We start from the raw sequence: 21,302 nt of genomic DNA on the forward strand, positions 1-21,302 counted from the left end.
CAATCTAATCAGAGTTTCTCGTACTTCGCGTCCAACGGTATCACACTGAAAATGTCAATATTAATGTAGTTTTAATATATTACACACGTTTAAATGTTGTAAGTATAGTCGTATATAGATATTTAAAATCGTCTCGAGCAACGTTTGCGGCGTATTGTGGTGCAAAGGTGGGGAGTGGTATGAGCGAGCAAAAGAACAATATTCGAGTTCGATAATATTATTTAGTACCTAGGTAACTCTTTAAGAAATCATTAACTCAGATAATTCTTTATATATACATAAATACATTATACTTAGGTATACATAAACACAACTGAGGGGAACTAGCGCGATTAGCCCCCATCCAATTTTATTTAACTCAAAAATATTTAACCCACAAATAATATTATCCTTGTTACTCGGTAAGTGCACCTTACCCGTCAAACATTTTCGCGGTTTTCCAGACCATTTCAGCTGTCCTGAGATAACTCTCGGCTCGCTCCGGTTGCTCACACGCCACGCGGTTCAGACATTCGTATCGACCCGACTCATCGGCTACCAGGTATCCGAGGAACAGCATCACATCAGTTTCAGTCACCATGTCCTGGAACAGTCCCCCGACCGCGGTCGATGTCGAATCCTCGTTTCGCGCTTCTTTAACACCATTGCCATTTTGCATGTACGACACGCCCCATATCAGACCCCTGAGCACCAACATCAGCACTAAGTTCGACATGTTCAAGCTGAGCGACTATAAACAGAATGAACGTATGTCGACCATATTAATATTACAATATTATTATTATTATGTCGCGGACCGCGGTCGTCGTTTAAAAGTTATACCATGCATGATAAGTATTTAGGTAAATAACATAAATGGCGAGTATAAAATTATTTAATATATTAAATATATAATAGTGCGACTGTTATAAATAGGGCAGATGACTTATTTTATAAAATTTGATTATTTGTTATCGTGCTAGATATCTATCGCAAAATAAATTAGTTTTTTTCGTGATAAGAAAAAACCCAGACCCGAAAATTTGTTTTTTAATAATTAGATTTCTTAATTCCTATTTTCAAGGCTTATTATTTATTTTCTGACGTATTTTATCAACAAAAATATCGCATTAAAGATTGAACTATTATTGATTTAACTTTTAACTAAAATATTAAATAAGTGCTTTATAGTTTATAATTTATATTCGTTTTATATTTCTGCAAAAAGTAGGAGGTAGGTAGGTACTAAAAAACCTTTAAAAAATTTATTGAGATATTCAAGTTAGGTATGAAATTAATTTAGTTATTGTGTGATAAGAAAAAGCAAAATAAATTTGTTTTCATGATACTATATTATAGGTAATACTAAATGATTCTTGTTATTTTAAAAGCATATAATGTAATTTCTTGCATATTTGCTATATATTAATGCTTTCATAGATTAAATAGACCAGTTGTTCAGAGTTGAGTCTTCTGCCCTATTACTTACTAGCTGATAAATATACAGGACAAATAATAGTCACATGCATAGTAAGAGTAAAAAAAAGTAATTTGAAGTATGGCTGTATAGATATTTTGTCGTGTCATTATAATTTGATTAATTGATTGAAAGCAGAAGTAAATAGCAGGTAGTATATTATGCATATTATAAACAGTAAACCCAAGTACAGTTTTAGAAATAAGATTCCCGAAAAATTTTCTGACAGGGTATTCTATTATAATTTTTTTTTTAAATACTAGCCAAGATGTCGGGCAGATCGCAAAATCCGTTGGCCATCTTGAAAAATTTACAGGGACTGGACAAAGTGGTCAGAGAGGACAGTTTGCAGAAACCCCGGGCTGACCTCTGGTATACATCACGGTCTATACAGTAGTGGTTCTAAATATATAATAATTACGTTGCACACGTGTCAATAATTTTTCACAGCGAAAAAAAATATTAATCCTGTTTTTTGGTGTATGTATAATAATATATTGTATTATATAGTATATGCATGTCTGTAAAAAAAATTAATGAAAACATATTGTTCAATATATACTTGACCACTGGTCGCTCCCATTTTGCCACCGATCAACGTCTTGGCGATGCCCATTAACACAGACTCCGGTTTTATATCTCGCTGTTTACTCTCTTTCTGGTCGGCTTCGTAGTCCTCCGCACGATGTTCGTCGATCGTGTATCCCGAAGTGGACCGAGTCACCAACAGAAGTAGGCACACGAACCATGTCACCGGCGTCTGCATGGCCTGTGTAATTTAAATTGTCATGAAAAACTAATTTTTTATTTTATTTACCTGAATACCTATCTATATCTATATAAATTTAATTTTGTATGGAACCTATATCATTATTTTAAATTATAACGTAAGTCATTTACGCGTAATAATATATTATATCACCTTTATCCAGTTACTAAAGTATTTGTATTTCTTATAAGAAAATGTCAAAACTTAACTTTTAATGAAGGTACATTTTGTGTACAATAACTCTTAACTGAACGAAATCAAATAAAAATAATTAATTTTAAGCCATTAACAATATACGAAACATACGGGTACGGAAATACGGTATTATAATATAGTTGGCTGGTACTCACTAATATGGTGTAATAATATTATTGTGTCTGTATAATGTCGCGGTAGAATTTACAAGTAACTATTATGGTGTAATTGACAAATAATGGAGTACAGGCAACAGGCAAGCAGACACTCTGATATTCTCACAATCGTATTCGGTACGTGAATGGCAAGTATTGCCGAGCGAAGGGCTGTTTTTGAGACATCGCCGATTGACAAAGTAAAAGCGTCGCATAAACACGTCTTATTGTTTGTGTGTGAATAGCATATCGCAACTAACATATTATTACTACAGCACATCAAACGCTCAAAATCGTTTGTTTTCGAATACAGTAAAGTTTCGATCGTCATACATGAGTAAAATATATTTTTGTAAACTCACCGCTCACAACATGAAGCGGAAAGGTTTTGTTTATGAGTTAAAAATGTATTTAAACGCTTTCACTATATACAAATTATTTGCTTCACATGTTTAAATGTTTTTATGTAAAATTTACTGAAACATAAATTCTTTTTTTTCCTTTAGGAATTTAAGAGGAAATCAATATAATAATTTGTATCAAATTTTCTTATAACACTATAGGTATGAACTATAAAGTATGTAAAAATAAGAAAGAATGCCTTAAAAACCTAAAAAATGCACTTAAAATGTCAAAAAATGCTCTAAAAATAACAAAAGTTCTACAAATACAAAAAGATGAAAAAAAAATAAAATTATCAGTTTTTAATTCTCTAATATACGAAACGAATTTTGTGCTTAAAAATCATTGTTTTTGGACATTTAGAAAAATATGCAATTTGCATTGAAATCCGCTCCTTGCAGTATTAGAACACCTATATATATGCTCTAGATTCTAGAGTCTAGAAGTTCTAATAATTATTACTATAAGTTCCAACATTCGAATCCGTTTTAGTTTTTGAACCTTTAGTAGTCCAATTACCAGGAAACTTACGAATTTACTGTTGACATGTTTTTGGTTAATCTAACATCACTAGGTTACTAGGTTCACTTAGCTTATCTCAAATTTTAATTAAAAATTGTTTTACAACTATTATAATTTATGAAATTATGATTTACTAGTTCATTTTTGAACTCTTATTATACAAATGATGTCTTATAAATTGCCTATACTAAATCGTTAATCTTAAATTAATTTATTGTACTATTGAATATTGAACAATAGGTTTTCTTTAGTTATTTAATATGTATACAAATGAAATAAAATAATAAAACAATAATAAATGTTTTATATTACCTTTGTGTAAGAACGAATCATTCTGTAATTATTTTTTTAACCAATCCAACTTATTTATTTTTACATACATACAAAAATATAATACCGTGTCAAATAGCAATATAATACAAATTAACTTCTATGTATCTGAATTGCCTATTTTTTAATTTATAGGCGAAAAATAATAAATGTATTTTGAACATAATAATATATCCATGAATGAGGTCTTCATACCTATCCAAATAATAGTATACACTATATTATTATATAATATGGACAAGAAGTGATCTATTTCAGCAATTGAAGATGGCTAAAATAATGAACTGATCTTGCTGTTGTCTGTATCTAGATTTGCCAAACTGTTTGATATAGAATAGCAGAAAACCATCTACTAGTAGGTAGCTATAGTATTTGATATATTAGAGTATTAGACAAAACGTATTGATATTAGATACGTTTAACAACATTAATCCATTTGGACAGTAACTTGTCCGACCGCTCCGTATCGGCAGTTTCCATTTTACCACAGAAGGAAAATAATATTTACTGTTCGCTGTAAAAAATGGTTATTTCTCAACGCTTCAACTGGCATCGAAAATTATACTTTCGGTGGCGTGATAAAAAATATATTTTTGCTCAAAAAAATTAATTTTATAACTAAGTATTTGGTTAACTAGATTATTATCTTTGTCTGTTATAGCTACCGATACATACATTATTATGCTAACTTATATGATACATACCACATGAAAGTTACTGTCACATTGCAGAGCAGTGAGAAAATCCTATTGCCCTTGCATAATATGGCAGTGCCAGCGCGCGCGCCATTGCAGTAAATCGTGTCCTACTCCACCTGCATATTTTTAACGTTATCACCCCAATGTGTAAAACCCTTTAACTTTTAAGGATCTTAAGACATTGTTTTCCACACACTTTAAACCAGTATGTTTTTCCGTTATTGCGTAATCAGACACAAAATGTAGTAAGTACACGAAACCTAAGTTTAAGCCAAAACTTTAACCTCACTATTTTATGGATTTCACGACAACTACAACTACATAAAATACAACTTGTGGTATAAACAAGGAAGACAATAGTTGTATTCAATACATTTCGTGTGGTGCCTGTTACTATACGATCGGTTCGGTTTTCATTCCCTCCAAAATTAATATTTTACTTGTGTTTTACACCGTTCATCTGTAAATTGTGAATTATATTACAATCTACAGAATATTTTCATTTAAAGTCTATGATTTTATCAATAAGTTGAAATCTGTTAACCCAATAGGTATGATATTATAATTATTATACAATACTAATCGTGATCATAAAGAAGGAAAAAATATATTCTATCTTTCTATGGTATATAATATGTATATATTCTATAATATATAGGTATCGAATACGGTGTACTCTCGATTATCCGTGTAATAGGGTGACGTTGCATCCATGGATAAATGAAATCCATGGACAATCCGCTTAAGTCAAATTGAAACGAAAATTCAATAGTTATATTATTAAAAAAAAAATAATTATGTAAATCTTGTAATGTTATATAATATGTAGTATTTAAGGAAAATTAAATGAAAGCCCCTTTTATTTTTTGGGTTGACCGATAACCCGATGACTCTGGTCGTACTCATTAGTGGAATGGTGAGCATATTTCAAACCCTAAGCAAAGTATTTGAAAAATAACCTACCCACCACCCACTACTACATGATATATAATTTAAAGCTGTATGCTAATCTAGAATTTTCGTTATAGATCGAACGTCATCAATAATTTAGCATAAACAAAACACTATAATAATTAATTATACATTCATCCACGTATATTGTAATTGGAAAAAAAAAATACATTTCTAGGGCTAAGCAATTGCATTATAGGTAAACGTCGTTCACCACGCCACTGGGCCTGTACGTTAAGTGGATTTGCAGATCATGTACATGGTTCGTTCCGCAGAAGACTGCGAATGCCTGTAGGTATAGTGTATACCTAACGTAATACCATTGATTATAAATACTTGTAATATTCTAAATTTTCTTCGCCCTTCGCTGCAAACTAAGTAGGGTTCTGCCACTCTGGTCCTTCATTTCCATATGGCAAAAATAATCCAAATACTATTTTCAATTTGTAAAAATAATAATAATTATAGTGAAAAAATAAATAAATACTACATATCCAGCAAAATATATTCTACTCAGGAAAAATAGTACCTATTTGTGAAATATACGTGTATTTATTATCTTATAGATAACTAATAAGTCATAATTATAATATACTTATAAGTTATATAAACTATAAAGACCTTCTTTAGTACTTATAAATAGTAATTTTTTGTAAGTAATTAATACAAATGTATATTTTTAACCACTTATTCAGTGTTTATATATTATATTATAGCGGATTTTTAATGTTATAGGTTAATATACCTAATAATGAATAAATATCTTTGGTGAGTGCTCTCGAATTTTGATATACCTAAATTAAGAAATTAGTTGAATCTTCTTCCTAATATTTATAAATTACGTAAGTCTATCGTACATACATAAATAATCTAAGCGTCTAATTTATCAAGATTTTCTAATTTCCATCAACTAATCGTATAAATACTTGTAAACATTTTTCATTTCATTCATGTATTAATGAAATCAAGGAAAAGTGAAAGTAAGAAGTAAATTTATATTTTTTCCACAGAAACAAATGAAATTTAACATTAAAAGAATATTATTATTAGTCATGTAGCAATAAAAAACATGAAATTACTTAAGCCTAGGTATAATTAATAGTGACACGTTCTTAAAAATACAAGACGGCATACACCCTTTGACGCAACTAGTTTTAACCTGTGATTTCTATAATATTAAATCATTTCAGGTTTTTATTTAGTCATGACACATAAAAGTATAAAACTCTTTTATTTATATAAAAAAACCCAAAATAAATAAAACCACTTAACATAATATTACATACATTCAAATTATATTTACTTGTGAGGTAAACAATGTGCGTCATCCTTCCTTGACGGAAAATAATAACAAAATATATGTGTATTGTGTATACAATTAAATTAGTATTTTAAAATAATTACTGTACAGTAGTATACATAGGTACATACATGACACAAACAAAGTTACATCAGATATACATATTCTGTACCACCGCAGAGACAATAAAAATAATTGCATAAAATTAAAAGAAAGTGAATTATGTTAATTTTTATGTTACACCGTTATTATTATACCATAACATGAGCCTAATTTATACACTCTTCCGTGTCTTGAGTATGAACAATATGCATGGGCTTCTAGAAATAATATAAAATGCCGACGTTTGTCTCATTCGAATGCGATGAGCGACAATGTAAAGGAGTATAATAAGAGCCCAAATAGTCAAACAGGTAATATGTTATTATCATTTGGGAATATGGAAAAAGTAAGTATAATGTTGCAAAGCTATATTATATTAATCGATTGAATGCGAAGTGAGTGATTTTAAATAGGTACCTATAATGTATGTTTATAGGTTATACTTTCGATATTGATCTTCGTTTGCCATACCCATCAGAGGCCACAGCTCGAAGTAGATGTATTGACTACAACAGAGCCGACCGATACTACTACCGAAGAGACCAAGAGCTCGGAAAAAATTTCACAAGTTACGGAAGCCACTGCGGTGTCGGTTCAAACTTCCGTTAACTTTTCGTCGTTCAGTCCGAGCGCGGTTTTTGAAGACTTTAAGCCCAGCAATTATTATAGGCCCGACGGTAACCCTATATTTGAAAGGCCTAGTCCGCAAGTCTCTCACGAAGTTTTCCACAAACCCGAATACTTTGCAAGACCCAATAATCAAGCAAACAAATTGCCAACGAAATCCAAAGACAATAATGTTATTTTCCCGCAAGCGACCCAAGAACATTACTCCCAATATTCACAATTCGACAACCGATCTAACGGACCGGAGTCTAGGGGTCCATATAAGTTCACCGAAGCCTTACCTCAGCATCAGTTCAAGCCGATGAAACACGATTTTGGTGGAGAGCTGCCTTCCAGTGCTTACGATAACAACTTCTACGAAAGGCATTTTGGAAAGTATCACGGGAACGAGATGTCGCAATATCCAGACATAATACACGAACCACCAAAAATCTATCACAGCGTCACCACTGCTCGTAAAAAAGACCCCTGGAGGTCCATGCTTAAGGTGTTGGCCACTATCCTGCCGGTTGGTCTGTTGCTCGCATCCTTTCCACCGACTGTCATCAAAGTGAATTCCACGCAATATCCCTACCAGTGAGTACATTTCGTTAGATATAATTGAGTTGTTGGCCCAAAACAACAAATGAGAGATATACATACATAATTTGTAGGAACAAATCTACGTTATCTTAGTATTATTCTTATTGGTGGAAATCACAAACTAACGGTCTTATATAGTTAAACCTATATGTTTCGCCAATAAATTTGGAAAGGGGAGAACACATAGTTATTTAGCGGGAATACTGTTTTTTTGAGCGATTTTTATTATGTAATATTTACTGCGAGTGTCATACATTTTACAACATCCCGAAAAAATGTTCGCATATTAAGATATGTCTGGTCATTCATTTTGGGTCATAGGCAAGTTACTACAAAAATATGTATGTAATATATCATTATTATTTTTGATTCTGAGTGGAGCGATGAATGTATTGATTTTACAATGATGTGTGTTTTTATTTTGTGTGTCTGTCATCACCTTTTAGGACAGTAAAAATTTTTAGATTTTCTTCAACAGTATCTTTTATGATAAGAAAACGATTCTAATTAATACTTTTGAGGGGATCAAAAGTAAAAATGTCCTAGTAGTTTTAAAAGTCGCCGTGAAAAACAAAAGAAAAACTAATGAAAAAATGGAATTTTTACACAAAGTTTTTGGTTGTTGGTGGAACTCTAGAACAAATGATCGTAGATTCATGAAGTTTTGACTGAATATTTATATTAGCATTTTATATACGACTATACACCACAACATTTTTAAAATATTGTTAAATATATTGTTTTGAGCTGTTTACGGACATTTTTAGTTTCAAATTGTTTGGTTTTTTTTTCTATAAACATCAATAAAATGTTATTTGTTGGGTCAAAAAACTTGAACATTTAATACAAGGCTCCTGATATATTGTTAAAATAACAGTTGAAAAATATTAAAAATACATAAGCACAATTTTTTTATGAGCATTTAAAGTTCAAATTTTGACAAAATGTATCAAATTTAAAAACGATTTTGTAGTTAAAAATGTATAAAATGTTTAACTTTTATACCTAAGAATATAAAAATTAAAACAAGGTAAATAGGTAAATGGGTAAATGATAAATAAATTACTTTATTCACAATAATATCATTAATTATACTTATAGTAATATATCATAGGCTGACGCTGACTGACCATCTTCGCTCAGAATCGTCTTTCGTAGACAATGATATATATCATTGAATTAAAATGTAATACCATCCATTACAGTGACCCACTTGTAACCTACTGTACAGCAGAGCGACACCCACTTGCCCACCATTTTTAAATTGTTCATAACAATAATTAACATCGATTAAAATGGCCGTTTGTTATAACTTATAAGTCATACTTACAATGATGTATGTTTTTTTTTCTGTCATCAATATTTGGGGTTTTACTATCAATTTATGCTCAAATTTTCGATAGTTGGTGCATTCAGGAGGTCCAGTAGTTTTTATAAGCGTCAGAAAAAACAAAAAAAAAAATGAATAGATAATGGAAATTTTTATAGAAAACTGAGTTTTCAAAAAATCGATTGTATTTTTTGGTGTAACTCAAAAACTGATTACTGTAGACACTTGAAAAGTTCACCAAATATTTATAATAGACCCCTTTTGGGCTATTTATAGCCTTGAGAAATTTTTCAAATTATTGTCGATAAAAACTTTTTCACTCAGTAAAAAAGCTTGACAATTTAATGCAAGAATCATCATAAGTTTTTTTAATAGCAGTTAAAAAATTGTATAGATACATGCGCACGATGATTTTTGATATGCATTTAAAGTTAACATTTTGACAAAATTGGTCAAAATCCCAATAATTTGCAAATTATTTTTCAGTTAGAAATTAATAAAACAATTGAATTATATATCAGACATTCGAAATTCTAATAGAAGATTCCCAACTAGTTTTTCTACCTTTATCAATAAAAAAAAAGTTGACTGGACAGTATCATTAATTTTTTATGAGCGTTTGAGTTTAAATTGTTTACGATATTTGATATTCAGTGGTTTTTTTTATTATTGTGCTAATCGGTTTTTAGATTAACCATAGATTGTCCAGTGTATATATTTATTTGAATTTATGATGTAGGTATCTCGTTTGACCAGTAAAAATTTAGTATAATACTAATTGCTAATAAAATATTTATTATTTAATTAAATCGTTTCATACTTTGCTAAAAAATAAAACAATTAATTATTTGTCTCCGATACTTGTATCTAATACCTATAGAATATTAATAAAATAATAACATCAAACATATATACTTTAACTATTCGATTATGTATCCTGATACTTTTTCGGGAGAATCTTTCTCAGCCCTGTCTAATAATTAATATTAAATAATAATACAGTATAATATGGCGAAAACGACACAATATGTATTGTGTATACTGTATAGTTGTACGCCTATGCGTAAATCCACGTCCTCTCTACCTTTTTTCCCGCGCCTCTACGATTTTTGTCTCATAGATATATAGATGTGTTTTTTAGGTAATATCGTCCTCCTGCGCGGAAGGCAGTGGAGGATCCAGGGGGGTGGGCAAAGGGAGCATTCCCCCCCCATGCCCCTCCCAAAATTAAGCCCTGGATCCGCCACTGGCGGAAGGCGGTGCTCGTTGTTTAGGCGACCTAACCAAACTTAACTTAACCACATCGTGAGCAAAACCCGGTGTAGGCTCTATTTTGATCGCTCTTATCCTATGTTTTACTGCTTTGTCGTCATTGGTATATAATATATATACATATATAATAGATTTATCATTATATACTTATATCCGACCCAATACTTATAAATGCGCATTCATGTGGCCGGTTCTGACATAAAGAACGGGGCGGGGAAAGGGGAAATCTACGCAGTGGGCACAGTCGAATCGCTGCACCCGGGGAAAAGTGCGTCCTTATACGGTAGATCGCACAGTCCGACCAAGTAAACCGTTCCTCTCTAATCGGGAGACTTCGCGCAACTGCGACGTTTCGTGCGGGTGAAAGCGTCTGGGCAATCGCGGCGTACATAATATATAATAGGTATGTATATGTGAATATTCACACACGACGAGCTGACGACGATAACGTAACCCACCGCGGCAACCAAGCATATAGCTTCTCCTTTCGTACGAGTACTGGGTGTGCATTAGTGTGTGTGTATGTGTGTGTGTATTCTTGTCTGTGCGATTACGATGTCATACCTACGGATGCGATTCGAAAAAAACGAGAGGATAAAATAATACTCGCGCCAGTCACCGGTATCGTAGTACGCAGTGTAATCAAATACTAGGTATAGATTAATCTATAGTATTTGGTGTAATATACCGAGTTAACCGCACACATATTATTATTCTATACTATGGTATTATATGGTAGGTACACGTCATGTCGTCGTATACAATAATAATAATTGTTGTCTCCCAATAATTATACACGGTGATTCACCAAGCATGCTCGCCCCCAGGTTTTCCATTATTAATGAACATAGGTACTCAGTCTGATTGTTGGAATTTTTAAATAGGACGTACGCACTTACAGACCATATTTTAAAATTCTTGAAATTTGTGTACTAATTAAGAAATTTCCCGTGGCGATACAACTTTTGTCTTTCAAACGAGAACTCCCTTTTTCCACTGTAAATTATTTATAAAATATTTTTTTTTTTTTTGAAAATATTGATGTACCTAATTTTACATTTGAATGAGTAGTTCCTCATCTGTTATTAAAATAAATAAGGATAATAGTTCTTAAAAATGGTTTTACAAAAATATAAAAAATATGTGATATTGGATCTAGTATTTATTCAGGCAATTTTTCAAATTACAAAATATGTTGATAAATTAATATTAATTACCTAGCACCTACTACAATTTTCAAATCACCATAGCCCCCATATTTTACAAACCCATTGGGCAATTATTCTTAGTACACAAAGTTAAATTACTCAAAAACTTGTATAAAATATCTCATAAATTTGAAAATATGGTCTGTAATTGTATTAAAAAATTACAAAAATCAAATTTTAAATAACTATATTATCGAAGGAAAAAAGGGAAACAACGCTTGGTGAATCATTCTGTATATACAATATTGCCACTGACGTGGGTCTCATGGACTAGCCGCACCCTATAGAGAAATCTTCGATTGTACAAAGGTCATCGCTGCAACTTACTGACACTCGGTGTGTTTCGTTTATATACTTACTTGATGTCGAGAGTTTGCTATTATTACTATTATTATTATTATTAATTAATATTATTTTTCATCTCGTTAGTAATAATTGTTGTGTATACGATATGCCATATGCATATGTAGATGCTCTGCCGAGTAAACATGTTCGGCAGTCGACGTTACATTAGATATGATATTCAACATCCATAATATAATTCAGCTATTCGAATTATATACTCATATGGCTCGCGCGCGTGAAATTTTTATCGAATTATGTGGCCTAAAAGTGAAAACGACTAATTAGACACGTTTTGTTTTGGAAATATTTCTAAAATTGGATGAACACCCACAGTATTGCTGACTGCTGCTACATTATAATATATACACGCAGCTAGATTAGAGTAATATTCAACTTCGCTACAGGATCCTTCTGATACGTTATTAGAGCGCATAGATATTATATAGTTAATATGATTATTTTCCATGCTCCAGTGTATTTGAAGTTTAATCGCAGATTAATCATCTTTGTCCGATCAACCTCCCGTACGGTCATACCGTCATGGCGTGTTTCCTGTCTAGATGTTCAAAATAATTTCTTTGGAATACGTCTAGTGTGCACTATGCGTCTATGCACTTATTATATTTTTAAAAAAGCAAATAAAGCAAACACACACACACACACACACACACACACACACATAAATATTGCCTATGGTTAAACGTTTCAATTCAGAAATGTTCAAAGTTGTAATTTTTTAGTGTTTATATACATGAAATATTATTGCCTACGCTTGAATTAGTAATATATTATGTATTATATACCTTTGGCATAGGTTCCAAAAGAATTCGACTGCATACAATACAAATGTTATTGCTGGGAGGTATAAGGCATTGAGGGAGATAAGCACGGAATGGAAAATAGACGGAGGAGACAAATCGCCCGGATATTTAGACAATTGTTTAAAAAAAAAAATATGCGAAACCATAAAGAGCAACTATTCGCATAGTCAATTGGAAACTCTACAGCAAAACTATAAACCAAAGTAAGATTATTAAACGGTTATAAATTGTTCATATACCAACTGACTACGGTGTACCTAAATAATATTGCTATCGTCCATTACGAAAATGTACTAAAAATTCTAAGTCATTAGTGTACTTACCTATATTATTACACTATTTGTTACCATATTAAATGAATCACAATATTAATACATACTATAATAATATATTACTTACATCTAATCAGTATTATAATATCTTTGTAAATAATTCATAGCTGTTTATTAAAATACCAAAAAATATATTGACCAGTATAGGTACTATAAATACAAAATAATAATTATAATCATTTTGATTAAGTGATACTTGCAAAATCCGACCATCATAATAATAGGTATATAATACAATATTAAGTAGATACCTACTAAGAACGAGCACAGTTATATTTTTTTTTTTTTAACGACATAACTTATTATTACTATCGGTCAACGCGTTAACAGAAACAATCGCTTTGGACAATAATTTTTCCATGGTGGGCTACAACCATGTTTTTCTGATTTCTCATGTTCGATGTTATATAATATACTTGTGGAATACGAGAAAAAACGGTAGCTTGTTAACATAATATGCGTATGTTTAAAAATTGACTTCGACGGCTTCATAACACAATCACATCTGCATAAAATTATGTTGTTTCCATTTTAAACACGTATCTATTGCGAACAAAATTACAAATTTGCGTTCAGCTGGAGACAAATATTTTGTGTTGTTAACTTTAATGTTAGAGTGAATCAACTTAAAGTAAGAATACTATTAATTGTATTATTACGATATTTTAACTACTGAGCGAGTTATAGCATACAACTGTAATATTTTACATACTCAAAACACGCTTAAAAATTTAAACATGGTAAAAAACCGAAGCATAAACACTGATTATGTCCTTACTCTTAAGTTTTATAATAAGTCAGTTTATTACAACAATTAAGCAAACGACACATTGATTCGACTAAATTTGTAATAATAGTTTGATAATATGTCCTACGGAGCAACTACGTATAATATGCGGTAATGGCGTCCTCTTAATAGAGGTATACACACCATTAGACGCAGTATAAAATTACGGGCACATAACATTATTATTGTCTTATTATTTTCAGTTGGACCACGGACAATGGCCCGACGATGGTGGAAATCGCAAAAGCAGCCGCGTCCGCAGAGTCGGAATCGTGTCAAGTATTCGTTTGCAGTGATTGAACAAGCTGGGCGTCGCTGTAGTGCTGTTATGTATATAGCATATACATTTATTATTATATATAGGTACCTACTGTCTGCAATAATAATAATATAATATACCAGGTAGCTCGTATATATAGGTACATTTTTATAATATCAGCACGGTAACCACAATTTTTATGTATACCGATCAGACCGCGAGAATTCCATTAATGCACGGAATGCAGACACGTTTTAATGGCTGGGTATCGGAAGTTGACTTGGCCCTGGGCGAACTTTCGTTCCGCGATAGCCATAAATAAATAATAATAATAAAAAACCAAATCTGCTGGATGAATATTTCATCTAAGAATGTGGTTGATGACACATTCTTACTTTACGGATATCGCTTTCTTTTGTAGCTTTTGACGCGATCCTCAATCATAGACGAATAGGCATCATACGATTAATATTATATTATATACTTAGATTAAATAAATATGCATAATATAATAATATATATTTTAATTAACGGTAGGTACGTACAATATTTTCTATTAGAAAATTTAAACCAGACGAAAATCAAAAAAACGTCGTATTTATTTACATATTTATAATTTGACCGAAATGGATCATTTACTGCACTGTACTGTCTGAATTATATCTATACGTTATTATCTTATACAGTTATATACTTATAGACGTAGAATATTGTGTGTGATTTTTACACTATAGTATATTATTTTATTCGTGTTCAAGCATTAAAGATTAAACCAGCTGTTACAGTTCGTATGGCGTAATACAGTCAACTATATTGGAAAACCAAAATGATCGATAAAAAATAATAGGCTTAAGGCATCGTTCATCATTGCCGTCAAATTGTCATAACTCATAAGACTACATTTCTTTTTTGTAAACTCAAGATTATCTCTAACTTCATCATTGATCACATTAAAATATTGTTTATTACACTGCCATAGCATAATTATATTATAACACGACGTCAACTTCAAAATCCGAAACGAATAATATTTACTTGACACAAATTTCAATTTATTATAAAATTAATATATTATACACCTGCACACGTCATAAAATGGTATGCGGTTATTGCAATACATTTTCATATGTACATAAATTCGATTTCGTCTGCAGGCGTTTCGATAAAACGTTTAACGGAGTATAACGTATTATTTTAATGTAAGTAGCATGAAAAAGTAAAACCGAAGAGCAACATGCGCAGACATGCTTAACTGCGAAATTAAATAACTCTCCAGCGATTATACATTCCTCTCTCTTCTGCAGACGTTGTAGATTTAACGTTATGATTTAATATTTTGTATAATACGTAGTGCGTACAAAATGTATGCTAGTGTATATTAAGGTCGACGTTATATCTTTTAGAAGGTTTTTAATAAAACGTCCAATACCTATTCACCAAAATGTACACACCGTATCATCATTCTATTATTGTCGATTAAAAATTAAAAATTGTTGTACTTACCATGAGCCTCTAATTATCCATTTTAATTGTTTATAAAATATATTTCGAAAGTTTTAAAATATTACGTAGCATATCACCGTAAACCGTAGTACCAATAGTAATACAATAATATACTAATATATCCCCTTGGCCCTTTTACACAAAGTATACATCATTATCTATCAAAGAAATAAAATAATTATTTTGTAATTGTATTATATTTTTAATTTTAGCATAGTGAAGCATAGTATTGTACATATAAGTTAAAACTGGTATTGGTTTTGAAAAAAAAAAATTATTTAATAAAGTAAGTAAACTGTGAAGTACCTAAGTATAAAACATTTCTTGCGTAGACCTACGGATTCAAAATTGAATAAGGATACTTAATTTTACTTTAAAGAGGTCAGTTACCTGCACCTTAATTAAAGGTAAATTTAAAAAAAAAAAAAACGTGAAAAACGAGGGGAAATAATAAAAAGTTGAGCAGGATATACTCGTCTCGCTTCAAATATCTCGGTGAAAAATAGTATTTTGATATTATTTTAGATTCTGAGCAGAGCGAGGAAGCTAGTGATTCGACAATGGTGTTTACTTAATTTTAGTTTTTTATTTATCCTGTGTATAAAATTTCTACTAGAAGGAGTGCTTCGATTTCAACATATATCTTATCGTTTAGGAAATTGGATCAAGCTAGTACTTTAAAGAGGTAATTTTTCGATTTTCTCAATAGTAACCTATTGGATATTTCTTAATTTTTTTGGTAGCCAATGCTCACTCTAAAAAAAAAGTTAACTAACAAACACATCCTTGTAAAATCAATACATTCCATTACTCGTGATTTGAAATATTAAAATAATTAAAACAATAACCCATCTTTTGACCAACTTATCGATTATATTATCACTCCGATTAAATTTTTTTTTAGTTTAAACTGTTTAAAGATATTTGGTGAGTGACTCACCTGATTCATTAAGGTGTATTCATTTTTTTTTTATAATTGTGTACATTCGGTTATATAATATTTGATAATTAGAGATCTTATATGTTTAGACATTGAGTATTGACAATGGGCATTTTATGGTAAATTATGCACCCGAATAGAGAAGAGAGTCGACGATAAGAGTGGCTACTATAGTCTATATTATATATAGTCAGTACTAAGCTTGGGAACTCTGAATTTTTTGTCTACATATATCTTCTTATTGACGATATTGTCTATGTATTTACATTTCTAGCAATGGGTGTTAGCGTCATTAATTCATTTACCTTGACTTCCATGACAGTCCCAGAATAAATATCCGTATTATGAACTCTAATGGATCACGATTTTATTTATTACCCAATTTCTTCAATTTAATACATTTTAAAGATAATCTTAAGCTTATGTATATTTCAATGTAATTTTTCAATATCCTTTTTGGGTCGCTGGGAACGATCTTAGTGAAATTATATGCACGAAAAAGCATACTATACGTATAAAATATACATTTGTGGGTGTCTTATAATCTAAACTATATTCTATATTCTATAGTTTATTAGTCTTGTAATATTTGTTAAAATATATTATAATTTGGTTGTACACGTCTTATACCATTGTTTTATGTATGGTTATATATTAAATACCATTATACCAATTACCAAAACTGATAGGTTCTCGGAACAACTTTCTGAATATAATTATTATAAATACCTTATTTTATTATTCTTAATTATTTTTCGAAGACATTCCTACAACGTATACGTTATGTATAAAACGCTATATAAAATATTATATGATTTTTTTCTCACTCTTTCGTGTAAAATAAGTTAAAAGTATGTTAATTTTTAAAGGTCAACTACTTTATAACTTACATATGTGAAAAATATTATGAACACATAAACGAGCAAAAAACAAGAGAGTTTTATTTTTAATAACTATCTCGTTCATAATAATTATTTTAACCTTACAATAATAATTATTAATTACCATATATTTTGGTTATTAGGTATAAACTTTATACATATGTACCTAACGTGACTTAATTTAAACTGATGTTTTAATATTTTATACATGGTGAATAATACGTAAATCAAGTTCACCAATCTACCAGTAAAAGACATAATAATTGAAATATCACCATATTGATTAATAAAAACAACCAATACAACTATGTACTTAAAGAGTTAAATACTAACAACTAACAAATATTTTGAGTGAGTAGTTTTGTCAAATAAATATATTATGCGGTTTAATGATTAAGAATGTTAAGATGATGTCTGCGCACTATTTATTTTTTCTCTCTGACCCTTGTGCAACATAGACAATTGTTGGTTCAATATATTACTTATATTGCAGATAATAATGTTGAAACGCAAACAGTAATTGAAGACGAGTTTGAAAACAATATTACTTATGTGATGCACTTATTCGTTATTATCGCAATAGCGTATGAAAAATAAGCTTTTGTAGTAAATAAAACAAAATAATGAATTTTCTTTTAAAGTATTAAACACTATTTTAACTTTGGTTATATTATAATCGATATATTTTATCATGTATGGTAACAAGTAACAATTAGTATAAATATAAATCACTATAAAAATAGACTTTAATTAATATCACCTATAAATTAAAACATTTAAAAGAAAATTCAATATACCTATTTATTAGGTTAATTTAGAATTTATTATGTGATTATATTTATGTTATGCGCATATGCAAGCCAATACTAATCGAACATTTTTATATCGTGATTAAATCTTATTTGTGTAATTTAAGGAATTCTACAACTAATTCGCTACTTACCGTCATGGAATTTCACTGGAGGTGATACAAAAAACTTTCTACAAGTCACAAAATAATTGAGAATATCATTATTTAACTTAATGTTGATATGCACGTGGTTAAAGCTTATTCCTTGATTCATGTTTTTTTCTAAAGTAGAAATAGTTTAAATGGGATCGTTTTTAAAATTTTAAGCAAAACCTAAAATACGTTGTGAAAATAGTGTTTTTATTTTAGTCCGATAAATCATGTGAATATTTTATTGTGATCACCTTATTGTGTCATTAATTTTTTCCAACAATTTGTTTTAGAATGTTTTTAGTTATAGAATTATATAGATTTTCTACCGATAAGTTAAGTTCTGTGGTCGACACAATATTTTTAAATTGTAATATGATGATAAAATTTGGCAGTACAATTTGTCAGTTTTTCAAATTTATATGTATGAATCAATTCAATCAACCGATAATCTATAGTCTATAGGTACGCCTTATAAGTATACATTTTTACACTATCACAATTATAAAAACAAAAATTAATAATTTTTGATGTCCTTAAAAAAATTGTAAATAAAAATAATACATTAATCGTTAGCGACTAACCGTTGGCTATGATAACATTATAATAGTTAGGCGTATTCGTGTATATGCTGTTATATGTTTAAAGCACGGAAATGGGTACTGCAGCATCTGTTAAAAACACGGAATAACGAGTTAATAATTTAATTTGTTGATTATGTACTTGAACTTGATTATGTAGGTACTCAATAGTTTATAGTTTCATCATATTCTAAGATAATTTTTCAATGTCGATTGTAAATACTTATTGTAGGTATCTATATAATATTAATTATTATATTAACGATAGGTGCTCATTAACCAACTAAACTTTGTTCACGTAACAAATAGCTTGTTATAGTATTTTTAGGTGGGTACATTTATTTTAAACCTGCAGGATCAATCTCCAAATGATATCAAGGTAAACTAATTACATTGATTTACGCACTTCTATAAGATTTATAATATTTGTATAAGTAGTTACTCTAATAATTGTATTGTTTTAAATAAACGTTTCATAATAATTAATAATTTACAATATTTAAACTATACATTAATATAAAACCCATTTGTTAAACAAGGAATTGGAAAGTGTTAAAATGATCATCCCAATCAGTGGCGTACGCAGGATTTTTCAATGAAGGGAAGGCTTAAAAATTAATTCCTACAAATCTAATAATTTTAGACGTTTATTTGAGGTATTAATGTTTGTGCAACTTCAACCTTTTAACTTTTTTAGTAGAAAAATCGTTTTGAATATAAACTTCAATGCGTGTTTTTGGAAGCAAATTAGATCTAGTTGGTATACTTTTGAAAGGTCAAAATTGAAAATACGTTTTAAAATAATTGGGGGGAAAATAAAACGAATGAAGATTTGTTAAAATTGTTTGGTAACATTGGTTAGACCATCTTCGCTTGGATTGTATTTGATTAATTTAATTTTTTTATTCTAAAAATGTCAATAAAAAAAATATAGTTGTCCGGTCAAAATGCTTAAAAATGTAATACGCATGTTTTTAGCATAGACAAAATATCAACGATACATAGTCATGATTATTTTTTATAAGCATTTAAACTTTAAAGTTCAAATTTTAACAAAACCACAGTTAATTTGTAGCACAAAACTTATAAGATATTACATTTATATAGCTAAGGCTGGAAAATGTAATACAAGGTCTTTCACTTTTTCATATACAAGTAATTCATACTTTTACCCAAAAATGACTGATAATTTTAAGAAAACAGATATGCAAATACAATGTTTTTGCAAAAATAAATTAAATTAATTTTGGTAAGACGTATATATGAATGATCGTCATGCTTACTAGTTGACAGTTGAAACCTGATAAGTATTTTTTTTAAAGCAATAATACTACCGTCAAAGGGGAGGGCTTCAGCCCGTTAGCCGCCCTCCCCGCCTGCGTACGCCACACATCACTATGTTTGTTTATTCGAATTTGGTCATACGTAATAGTATGAGAATAACTGTGATAAAAACATGTAGTATAAACCGAGCTCTCGTGATTGTAGACATTGATTGACTGACTTTCCAATTATATAATACTACTTATACGAACTTGAAATATTAATTTAAGATTCATTAGCTATTTATATAATAAAACATTTGATATATCGTTAACGAAATAAAAATATTCTTTTCATTTGATGTACCTATATTTTATTTGTTATTGAATTATACCTTTCTTCTTGGTGGCTATATTTTTAAATTACCTATACTATATCGTTGATATAGCAATTAATAATTAATGGTAATTCTATTGTTAAAGTATAATGGGGGAAAAAAAACAATCACACAAAAATGAATAAATATCAACCTAGTATATAAGTTATGGACAGTTGATACCTATTTATATGACTTTTTTTTAAGTACCTATATCTTACAAAATAACAAAATAGAGAAAGCATTAGTCTCTAGAAATGTTTATAAATAAATATTCAACCATCAGATATTGCCTATTTGGCATAATATTATAACTTACCAGTATAATCTACACAATTCCATTATTTTATCTAACACAAATTAATATAATAATGT

General features: G+C 29.9%; 2 protein-coding genes across 2 annotated transcripts; one reads left to right on the forward strand and one right to left on the reverse strand.

Annotated features, from left to right (window-relative positions):
• Positions 1 to 1,578: 1,578 nt before the first annotated feature.
• LOC100573931 lies at positions 1,579 to 2,733 on the reverse strand. The gene is made up of 3 exons (XM_029486455.1): positions 2,576 to 2,733; positions 2,019 to 2,225; positions 1,579 to 1,858 (listed from the first exon to the last, which is right to left on the reverse strand). The coding sequence occupies exons 2-3, from the start codon at positions 2,220 to 2,222 to the stop codon at positions 1,709 to 1,711; spliced, it is 354 nt and encodes a 117-aa protein (XP_029342315.1). The 5' UTR covers positions 2,223 to 2,225; positions 2,576 to 2,733; the 3' UTR covers positions 1,579 to 1,708.
• A 4,419-nt stretch (positions 2,734 to 7,152) lies between these two features.
• On the forward strand, positions 7,153 to 14,896 carry LOC100574016. Its single transcript, XM_016807664.2, has 4 exons — positions 7,153 to 7,226; positions 7,317 to 8,083; positions 13,059 to 13,268; positions 14,388 to 14,896. The coding sequence occupies exons 1-4, from the start codon at positions 7,197 to 7,199 to the stop codon at positions 14,482 to 14,484; spliced, it is 1,104 nt and encodes a 367-aa protein (XP_016663153.1). The 5' UTR covers positions 7,153 to 7,196; the 3' UTR covers positions 14,485 to 14,896.
• The last annotated feature ends 6,406 nt before the right edge of the window (positions 14,897 to 21,302 follow it).

This window comes from Acyrthosiphon pisum, chromosome A1 (genome assembly GCF_005508785.2).
Source record: "Acyrthosiphon pisum isolate AL4f chromosome A1, pea_aphid_22Mar2018_4r6ur, whole genome shotgun sequence".
In the NCBI taxonomy this organism is placed as follows: Eukaryota; Metazoa; Arthropoda; class Insecta; order Hemiptera; family Aphididae; genus Acyrthosiphon; species Acyrthosiphon pisum.

What these genes read in the sequence shown, in the direction of transcription:
- LOC100573931 (XM_029486455.1), bottom strand. Translation starts at nt 2,222, where the DNA reads ATGCAGACGCCGGTGACATGGTTCGTGTGCCTACTTCTGTTGGTGACT. An exon ending in TGGGAGCGACCAGTGGTCAA is followed by an intron (nt 1,859 to 2,018) that starts GTATATATTGAA and finishes TTATATATTTAG; the next exon opens with AACCACTACTGTATAGACCG.
- LOC100574016 (XM_016807664.2), top strand. Translation starts at nt 7,197, where the DNA reads ATGTTATTATCATTTGGGAATATGGAAAAA. An exon ending in CATTTGGGAATATGGAAAAA is followed by an intron (nt 7,227 to 7,316) that starts GTAAGTATAATG and finishes GTATGTTTATAG; the next exon opens with GTTATACTTTCGATATTGAT. An exon ending in TCCACGCAATATCCCTACCA is followed by an intron (nt 8,084 to 13,058) that starts GTGAGTACATTT and finishes CCTTTGGCATAG; the next exon opens with GTTCCAAAAGAATTCGACTG.